Source organism: Lolium perenne, chromosome 5 (genome assembly GCF_019359855.2).
Source record: "Lolium perenne isolate Kyuss_39 chromosome 5, Kyuss_2.0, whole genome shotgun sequence".
Taxonomy (NCBI): domain Eukaryota; kingdom Viridiplantae; phylum Streptophyta; class Magnoliopsida; order Poales; family Poaceae; genus Lolium; species Lolium perenne.
The window spans coordinates 37706598-37717516 of NC_067248.2; the positions used below are offsets into that span (position 1 = coordinate 37706598).

At 44.8% G+C, this 10919-nt stretch overlaps 1 protein-coding gene across 1 annotated transcript; it reads left to right on the forward strand.

The window, feature by feature from the left end:
* Positions 1-4716: 4716 nt before the first annotated feature.
* Positions 4717-9747, forward strand: LOC127320860 (protease Do-like 5, chloroplastic). Its single transcript, XM_051349946.2, has 8 exons — positions 4717-5004; positions 5092-5259; positions 6224-6286; positions 6441-6530; positions 6627-6749; positions 6852-6939; positions 8391-8465; positions 9580-9747. The coding sequence occupies exons 1-8, from the start codon at positions 4789-4791 to the stop codon at positions 9684-9686; spliced, it is 930 nt and encodes a 309-aa protein (XP_051205906.1). The 5' UTR covers positions 4717-4788; the 3' UTR covers positions 9687-9747.
* The last annotated feature ends 1172 nt before the right edge of the window (positions 9748-10919 follow it).

Sequence of the window (10919 nt, forward strand, 5' to 3'; positions counted from 1 at the left end):
TGGTACAGCTTGACGGTCAGTGACAATGTAGTAAGTCATCTACTCTGCAAAGCAAATTAAAACCATCAATCAACAAGATAATATATGTGTGCTCTTTTTTTAGCAAGCACAGCTAGTTAGGTAGCTCGATTAACATAAAAAAAACAGTAACCAATGTGTTTGGCACTTTTACTATTTAACAATGTTTTTTTTAGGGTCATCCTTTTGATAACAGTTTGCATCAATGTGTCCTTGTGCTACTGAAATATAGCTTTACAAAAAAGACAAAATATGAGCTCCAAGTAACAGTAACCACTGGCTTAGATGGTGGTGCAGTCCTCTGAATATATATAGCCATTCAATTATTATAGTAAGATAAAATTAGAAATGTAAGAATAGACAATGTCATAAAGGAACATGGAAGTGAACTGATTCTCTTTGTAATATTTATTCCCAGTTCACTTTATCATATCTATATGTCAAATTTAAAGATCCAATGCATGGTATAATGTCACACCTTAAATAAGTAATGTTGTTAGCAAAATGTTCTCTTCTTTCTATATATTCCACTGCTTGTTATCTGGTGTTCTTTTAAATCATTCAATCCTTTAACTATGGTGTTATAATTTAAACTTCTATGTTTTGTGTATCCCTATTATAGAAGTTTCTATCAGTCTATTGTCCAAACTAATGGGCTCGACAAAGAACCTTCAATCGATCAGCATTTGCAGATGAAGTCAATGGCCTATAGATCTTAAGCTTGTTTTGATTGACCAAGTGAGTTTTCCTTGAGTTATTTGGTGGGATTACTCCATCGTATGATTTTTCTGCTCCAGCTCGCTTCAGCATCTTGGCAATTCGTACAGAGCCCTATGATGGTAGTTCCCTGGTGCAAACTTATATGTTGATGTAGTCGCTGGCCCCCAAATTGAAGGTCTCTGTAATGATTATGGGTATGTGCTAAGTTACTAAGATACATAAAAACTTGGTATGATTTTCCATATAATGTCGTTACTTTCCTTTCTTAGATATATCTTTCCCTTAGATTACTTATTCCATTTACTTTATTGATGGTACATTAACAACTTCCTTAATTACACACATATATATATCTTTTCCTCATATTACTTATTCTATTAAATTTATTTGGATGTGAGCCAGTACAGGTTCTATGGATTAGTGATTATATCTTACATATGTTGTCAGCTATAGAAATATTTGGGCTAGTTTTGAGACATTGGCCTTTATTTGAAGGTGATCATGGTCTTCTCGGGATCTTTGAACTGTGGAGACATAAAAAGAGTCTTCAAATAAGCGTGTCACATTTCTCAAGAAATACTTGGGCTCATGTATTGTATGCCATTTTTCTGTGTTATTGTGGTATGTCTCCTCATTGTATGCCATTTCTCTGTTGGTAGTCACACCACTTTCTAATAATATGTGACATCTATGAAATCTGTGTTGACACATATATCATAGAAAAAACGATGTCTAATTTGTTCAGAGTACCATATTAATATTTTTTTTACCATGGAAACCGTAGAGGAGGCCTCTAGGTAAGTACCATTTTTATTTGGTACATTAGAAATCTTTGCCTTCTTCAACCACTACGGGTGTGTTTGGTAGCCCGGATCAACTCAGAATATATATCTCTTATCATACATGCTCACCCTAGCTAAGTTGATTTGAGACTCATCACATGTTTGGCAACTCCGTATGTGTTGAGCTATGCTCACATGAGATCAGTGGCGGAGCCAGGAATTGAGCCGAGGGGGGCGAACAAAAATGGACTAATTTTTTTGTTGCACAAAAGGGAGTCTATATAGCAAAACAAATACTCCACAAGCTTCAATATTCATGATTCATGAAGTACAATCACTAAAAACTCGAAAATAAGTAGAAATGGAGGAAATGTAGCATACCACTAAGTTATGTTGAAGCTAGGAAGGCTAAAATGTTGAGGTAGATGACCTCGATGAATGGAAGCGAAGCATAATCTGATTGTCATGAACTTTTGCAAATATCTCTTTCTCAACATAACAAATCATCAAATCGTTGAGCCAGTCATCACCAATCCTGTTTCTGTGATCTGTCTTTATAATGTTCATGGCTGAAAAAACTCTCTCAACTGATGCTGCCACATGCAATGTCAATGCAAGAGTAGTCAGATGATATACCAATGGAAAGGTCAAATGATGTCCAGTTTGAACCAACTTGATAGCAAGACCACTTAGAGTATCACAAGCTAGAAACTCAGGACTTCTCTTCATGAAATCAATGTATATGTTGAGTTGGTCACTTAAGACATGAGAAATCAACCGAATACATAGTTGCAAGCTCAACTAGCTTCCGGCTCAAGCCGGATTGGAGCCTTGTCGAAATCAGATCACAACATTTTTAGCCTACATCAAGAGTCATCCTAGCATCTGGCTCATGTTTGCAGCGGAAAAAAAGAGACATAGATGTATCAATAAAAATGGTGAATACTTAGTTGGCTAACACTGCTAATTCATTAGCTTTATGCATCTCAGCTTACATGGTGAATATTTTTACCACCCAAATGTGTTTGCCTGGTGGGGGCAACCCTAAACGGATGTGCGGTAAGAAACGGCCATTTTCGTGCCGGAAACGGACACGCGCGACCACTTTCAACGTTCGATATGCGTCGCTTCATTTTTTTTTTGAACTGGAAAACTTTTCCATTACTCAACATGCACATCAATATGACTGGCAACAACAACCTGAACAAAGTCCGGAGCATGACCCGGCCACGGTTTGGAAAACATCACACACAGCTTTGCACCATATGCGGCGAGAACATCCGCTACCTTATTACATTCCCTTGGAAACTAAACTTGAAACAAATAAAATTCAGATACAAGGATCCTTAATCTCCTTGAACAAGAGACTATTGGGACTTCGATCCTCCTCCTCTCTATTGATCGCCTGAACCAGCAACTGCGAGTCCGACTCAATGACAACTCCTAGCAACTGGGAGTCCGACTCAATGACAACTCCTAGCAACTGCGAGTCCGACTCAATGACAACTCCTAGCAACTGCGAGTCCGACTCAATGACAACTCGGAAGATACCCTATTCCTGCACCATCTGCAAGGCTCGACTGCACGCCTCCACTTCTGCTTAGAGAGCATCGTTAACATGATTTTACTTTCCTGCCGCAGCACCCACGATTTTCCCTTTAGAGCTACGAACTATGAAACCCCAGCTACGCTTCCTGACATAGGATCAAAGGCGCCGTCAATATTTATTTTGAGCAGGAGGTCTCTCCCGATATGGTTTAATTTTTCGTCGCCTCGGGCATCTCCAACGCGGTGACTCATCCAACGTCCGCGCGTCTGGATGGTCCAACCGGACAAAAACCCGGCCCAGCGCGCGGACCCATCCGAAAAACGGATGGCCCAAAGCCGGCTCAAATCTGGGTCGCCGGCCCCCCGACCCGCGTGTCATAGGGAGATAGTTTCTTTCTTCATTACAATTAGACATTACATTTTTCTTAAATATTCGTACTACTAATCTAGCTACATACGGGGTCGGCGGTCTCGCCGGTGACTCGCTCCCGGGGCCGTGGATTTCACTCGACGCGGGCGGCCTGTACGCGTGAGGATTCCACTCCATCTTACTAGCTGGGTGGCTCGGCGGCAGCCCTCTTGCTGCGTTCCTTATTAGCGGCCGCCCTCCTGCTTGCCGTCCTCGCAGCTTGGGCGCGGTCGTAGTCCGCCTCCTGTGTGGCGGCGCGTTCCACAGCGGTCCGTGCCTCCAGGCGGACGCGGCCGGCGGCCTGGGCCTCATTGTTCTCCTGCCGATGCATGCGCTCTTGGTGGCCGCGCTCCGCTGACGCAGCAGCCTCCCGGGCGCGCCGCTCGGGCGAGGGCAGCTGGATGAGGTGGCGGGCTGGCCGAGGAAGTCACCTAAACGGCGGCGGCCTGCCCGGCAGGTGGCCTCGTGCTCATTCATCACGCGCGTGAGGTCGACGAGACGCTCCTCGATGGCGACTTTGATGTTCGCCAGCGCGAGGTCGTCGAAGTAGTCCTCCGGGTCGACGGGCTCCTCCTCCGCGGTGGGCCCCGCCTCCTCCTCCGCGGCGGGCTCCGCCTCCTCCTCCGCGGCCTCGTACCAGCCGTCCGCGGCCTCGTGCCAGTCGTCTGCGGCCGCCTCTACCAGCTCCGCGTCCTCTTCCTTCTTCGTCGCCCCCTTGGCAGCGACGCGGAGCGCCTCGTCGTTGGCGACCCAACGCGCGTCCGCCCGCTCCTCCTCCTCCGTCCGCGGGAACCTGGCCCGAGCGGCGATGGATTGCCTGCAGGGCGCGCGGCATGGCGATGGAGGTGTAGAAGGCGCCGGAGAAGGTAGAGGGGGAGAGGACAGCGGAGCGGGGGTGTGAGGTCTGCGAGGCCGGCACCGACTTTTATAGCCGTCGGCTTTGGCGGGAAACTTGGACGCGAGCGCGCCCATGACCTTTTCGCGCACGCGGGAATCCTGGTGCGCGAACTTTCCCATCCACCATTGTTGTCCCGTTGAGACCTGCCATGGCGGAGCGCCGCCTAAGGAAGACGAACCACATAGCGAATTTTTGGATCGCCGTGTTGGATGGAGCGTGCGATCCAAACGGACACTCGGACGCGGGCATCTCAAACGGCGCAAAACAAACACCCAGCGGGTCGCCGCGTTGGAGATGCGGAATGCAACATTGACCAGGTCCGTTCACTTCCCCTCCCGGCCCCACTTGACAGAAACGGATTGCAAGCTCCGAACGAACGAGCGCCTCTCCCCTCGACGCACAGTTGGACGGACATGGCGCTCCAGCCACTGCTCCGCCTCCTCCTCCGCCCATCCCTACCGCCGCCGCCTCCGCACCGGACGCCACACCTCCCACCTCCTTCATCCACCCGCCGCGCCGCCGCCGCCGCGCTCCTCCTGCTCGCCGTCGCGCCCCCTCCGCGGCTCGCTCGCGCCGAGCCCGACGGCGAGGACGACGTCGACGAGCCCCGCGTCGTCCGCCTCTTCGAGGTAGCACCTGCATCCCGGCCTCCTTGGGCCCCGCCGCGCAATAGCAGTTCGCGAAAACCTAAGTCGCGCGCGCGCTCGTGTCTGCAGGAGGCGTCGCCCTCGGTGGTGTTCATCAAGGACCTTGTCATCGCCGCGCGGCCGCGGGGACGGGGACGGGGCGACGGGGGAGCGCAGCAGACGGTGGAGGACGAGGAGAGGGGCGCCACGGTGGAGGGGACCGGCTCTGGCTTCGTGTGGGACTCCTCGGGCCACATTGTGAGCCTACTTAATTTCGTTTCTCCGTTGCTCAAATTCCTCACGGGTGTCAGAGGAGGGGATGTTATTGTTTGATGCGAGTTATTAGTGATAGACTGTGAGATTAGTTGACATTGCGATGATATTTGGTACTGCTGAAGTAGTAAAGTATAGGCAAAGTCCTATGAGAGTTCCCCCCGCCCTTTCTGTAGTTTTTTGCTTGCCTCTTTAGCTGCTAATCTGGTAACAATTATTATCCTACCCTGTGTATGAATTGGTACATATCTTAAGTTTTATAGGTGATAATTTTTTACCAAGAGATTAAACGGTGATAATAAAGGCAGATTTAGTGCAGTTTCTGGAGAATTTGTCCGCTGTGGGTTTTTGTTATTTTTCCGTGCAGATGCAGGCTTGCATCATTTGATGCAAACTTTGTGAGAGTTCATCCACCAACTCAGAATGTAATAATCTTTGATCACCCTCGAGTAAGCTAGAATAAACAACAAAAGTTCACCACGCGAGAGGTGAGAGTCAATTCACATTGTGAGAAGTGAGAGTCCTTCGGATAGCATTTCGTTTTAGTCTGTGTCGTCTTACTCTTCACTAGGTTGTTGCAGCTCTTTGACTACATTGGATCAGGTTGCATCTGTCTGGTATTTCATTAGCTACACTTGCGAGTACCTGCACCAAAAGATTCAGTTCGATTAACCGTGATTCCGTCCCATTTGAATCCATGATGTTAAGTAATCTACTGTTTAACTTGTATGCGTGCAACCACATACACTGCACAAATTTAAATCGATTCTCAAGACTTCAATAGAACTATATCCATAATCCTGTTATGCCGCAAGGTTTTCAGTAACTATTTGTTTTGGCACTTTTATATGTAGTGTTTGGCTATAGAACACATTGCATGAACATAGATTCATCTTGACTCATGCAATCTGTTGAAATTTCTAATTGATTGTTTACTTTGTTGCACCAGGTAACAAATTACCACGTGGTTGCAAAATTAGCTGGGGATGGATCTGAATCACATCGCTGCAAGGTTTTACCTTTCAATTTTACTATCTACTCACTAAAGATAATGCTTCTGCCTTTTGTGACTTTCTTAGTTGAACTGGTGTCTATGCATTTTTTTTAGAGAGAGAAGAGAGACCATTGCTTATGCCTTTTCACCCAGTGCTTAATGGTTTTTGTAGGTCTTCTTACAGGATTCGAGTGGCACTAGTTACTCAAAGGAAGGGAGGCTTATAGGATATGATCCAACATATGATCTTGCTGTTCTGAAGGTTTGGAACTGCACTTTTTTGGCTGGAGTAGTGCAGTTGCGATGATGTAAATTTGGCTCCATGTTGCATTCTTTGAAGTCAGATTTGGTTCTGCAGGTTGATGTTGATGCTGATAAGTTGAGACCTGCTCTTATCGGCACTTCACGGGGTTTGCGAGTTGGGCAGAGCTGCTTTGCCATTGGAAACCCTTTAGGATATGAACACACCTTAACTACTGGGGTAATATCACCTGTAAAAATATTCGTTTTTCTCATTCAATACAACTTTTTGAATTGCCTTGGCAAAGTATTCTGATATTGTGATAACTAAAGTATCCTATAGGTGGTTAGTGGATTGGGGAGAGAGATACCATCTCCCAATGGGAGGATGATTCGTGGAGCCATACAGACAGATGCTGCTATAAATGCTGGTAATGTTTTGTTTCAGTGCATATTATGAATCATCAGTAATGTAGAAGAAAGCAGCACATATGCAGGAACACGTTTATAATTGTATGGATAATAACTTTTTGGCAAACTTCTTGTTCTTTATATGCTAAACTTTTGGTCCTGCTTGGCTGAATAGAGGCCCAAATGCATAATCCGATTAATATCCCTAGGCTACTGATGAACGAACTGTCCTTTTTTTTCTGAAACTGAACGGCAGGAGCTCTGCCTTTGCATTATAGAAGGGGAAAACCCCACAATCTTTACAAACTGTTTTTACAAATAGTTGTCCAGCCGTAAGAAGACTCAAAGAGAGCTGAAAAAGAAAAAAAGACTCAACGGCTCAATAACTCAAACTGCACGATGAGTCTGTCTAAACATCACAAGGTCCTGCCTTGCCTTGTCAGCAACAGCGCGAGCTTGCATCTCGATGCCCTAGAAATTATGCCTGTTTCGCTCGTTCCAGATGGTCCACATGTCATAGACCGCCACCGTGACCTCCTTCTTGGCGTTTGGGCTCTGATCTTTGGTTAATATTTGTCCACCAGTCATCCAGGCTAGAGGAAGAAGCAGCCACTTGAGCCATCATCCACATGGTGAATTCAGCCCACACTAATTTAGCAAACTGTCCTAATATATAAATAGGTCTTAATTGTACTGAACTTGGTAGATTTACTACTATATAAGTTGACAATAGTCTAGTTAAAACTTAGCCGCAGATTCTCCTGTGGAGGTACTGCTAGTTGGTACGGTATTAGTACTACAACAACACAAACATCAAAACCTTTTATCCCAAGCAAGTTGGGGTAGGCTAGATATGAAGCCCAACAAGACCGTATGGAAACCAAAAACAGAAAGAGAACAAAATAAGCAAACAAAGTACGAGCAAACTAAGATTCCAGCACATGGATTGTTGATTTCTATGTTGTCCTATCAAGAGCCAGATCTCTAGGTACGGTACTACTACTACTACCCTGCTAAAAAGATTTTGTGATGTGGTCTGACTGCATGGGTATAGAGACCTGTCGGTTTTGTCAAGTTGGCATTAATAGGTTGTTCATAATTCACGTCCCTCCGTACATAGAAATGCATCACAGGCATACTGTCCCAACCTCTCTTTACTTATAAAAATCACTTGCAAAGCCACAGAAACACATATTTTGTAAGGGAGAGGTTGAATTCTGCGTGTCCATGTCTTGCGGTTCAACTTGATCAAATGTCATTTTGTAGGCACCAGTCCATGAATCCTCAAAAAAATTGAGGGCAACTATTTGTTTCTTACTCCATTATTCCTCCTTTTGCTTCTGTTCCTTTTTTTTATTTCCTTAGTCTCGTTGCTCACTGCACAGTTCATTGATCACGTAAGCTGAATGTGAATGCTAACATGAACTGAATACTCCGTAAGGTTATTTACAAATTTTGCTAACGTCAACAGGTAATTCAGGAGGCCCGCTAATTGACTCTTATGGCCATGTAATTGGAGTTAACACTGCTACATTCACACGCAAAGGTATTACCTCAATATCACAAGATAGATTGCTGAAGATATTTTGTTTTTGCCTCCTTTTATCCGCCTTGACTATTGTGGTGTCAAAGGCCGAGCATCAGTTTTTCTTTTGTCACATGGCATAACTCAAATTGGCTTATATTCTCACGCAACGAAATCAAGTACTCCCTCCGATCCTAAAAAAAGCATTGGACCATTAATACAATTGTGTTTTGTAATTAAATCCTTCCAAAATCAGCATTGATGGCCTGTCCTGGAGCAGGCCATGCATGCATGCATACGATGTCTCTCTCTCTCTCTGCATTGATGCATCGTGATTAAAGCGGTCACTTGCCGATCGTTAGCTCGCCTCTTCTCTTTTTTCCCTCGCTCTAGCAGGAATCCGATGGAGTGTAAGTTAAGGAAAAAATAAATGCGAGTTTTTTGTTTGTTTTGCAAAATGGTATATTTGCAAATAAGTAGGTTTTAATCCTTGAGAAATCTTTTGTTTGAAAGAAACCTAAAACAGTGAGAACACAACATACTGTCCCCGCAAAATAAAAAACATAACATACTGCAGCACAAACCTAAGCAATTCCGTTTCATGCCTTGTGAGTCCTTTTAGGAACCCATGTTTCCTATATGATGATGGGAATGGTTAACAGAATGTCAAGATCAAAATTTATTCTTCTTTTCATGATATTCCCCAAGAGGCAGGCAAAGTGTTATTACGCTGTGGTCAGGCTACTCATGCCTTGGTTCGCGGGGAAGCTAAATTTTTCTTCTGCAAACTCAAGCACATTCTTTTTCATTATGTTCATTCCGTGCATGTTGCAGTGGATCTCTCTCGTTTAATGATAGGTCTAAAGCAATTTAAGAAAACCTGTTGGTTGTACCGGCTAGAAAGTGGTAGTCATAGATCGCTAGCTTTGTGTGATTATATGTACCGGATGGACTTGATGCCACTCCTGGTTCTGGCACAGTGACAAACATAAAAAATCTTGAGGCAGATCTCACAACTTAAGCTGTGAATCCATCACTGGATCACTTCTCTTGGTGTTCAGGATCCTGTGCAGAAGATATACCAAAGTGAAAGCTTGTCTGCAAACTGACGGATCCCCGTGTCTGTGTGCTGCAGGATCTGGCATTTCTTCCGGGGTGAACTTCGCCATCCCTATCGATACCGTTGTACAGTCGGTGCCTACCCTAATAGTGTATGGAACCACTGTAAGCAACAGGTTTTAGTTAACCCTGCTGTACATTCTCTGCTCAATCAATGCAAGTTCTCTCTTTGCTGCGTCCTTTATTGTCCATTGCTCAAAGATTGCCTCTTCAAGAGACCCCAGATTGTTTTATCCGCAGTAATTACCGCATCGTCTTTCCTCCCCCTCTCTCCATGTCACAAAAAAACTTAGATGATTAAAGTGTAAAGGTAACAGGTGATAATTGCTAGGAACTTCAGAGAAAAGAAATGAAGCTGGAGGTAAAGTACACATGCAGCATCGAAAGTACAGTACTTATGAGTAAATGAGGAAGCTAGCTAGTCAACACGTGAGCAAGTGACTTACTGTAAAGGAAATCTGATTTATTGGGTGATAGTCCTGTTCCTATCAGGACCCAAGAATCGGTGTCATCCCACGCACTGTCAAGAAAAAAAGTACCCACTTTTAGTCCTACCATAACAGCGACAGGCTCGGCATGAGCAGAAAGCATTTGCTGTATGACTGCAATATACTCCTTTACAAATTAATGTCGGCCTTCTCTGGTTTGTAGACCCTGGCTTATTTGAGCCATAGGGTTTTATTTTTGTTCTTTGCCAGATTTAAACTGTGATCTGTGAAATTCTTGCGCAATTCCTACAGATCGGTGATGGCCTAAGGAGTCAGGGAACTGCCTTAACTGGAGATCTTTGTGGGTAGCCGGGTAGGTTTTATGGTTGATCCTGATAGGGCACCAACTTTTCTGAGCATACAGCCAAACATTCTGTTCCGTTACCCCTTCTCTCATAGTATCTTTTTCCAAAGGCATGCACGTACAGTTAGACCCAGGAAAATGCACGCTAGGCCTGATTGCACCGCCCAAAGTTGCCTTTTGAAATTAAGGCCGGCATCTTTTTCCGTTACATTTTTGAGCATTTTTGAGAGACTGGTCGCTTCAACATCCCTAGATGACAGTTATCCTTTTCAGCTCCTATTGTCATGTCACATGTCTATGGCGTCAAGGGAAGTACATCGGTGCACCTGGGCGAGAGCTTCCAAGCTCTCAACAGGTTGATATTTTTTGAACTTACCAGGTTGATCCATTTTTACTTGTATTTTTGATGCCATGTAAATCTGTGAACTTGGTGGCGTGTTAGGGAGCAGTACTGCGTGGCAAAGAGCCGGCCAAATATTAAAATAGAGTTCCCTTTTCCCTTGGGTAAGGTTTGAAACTGGTAACCATGAATTAATCGTGTCATGGCTACTAAATTTGCTAGGT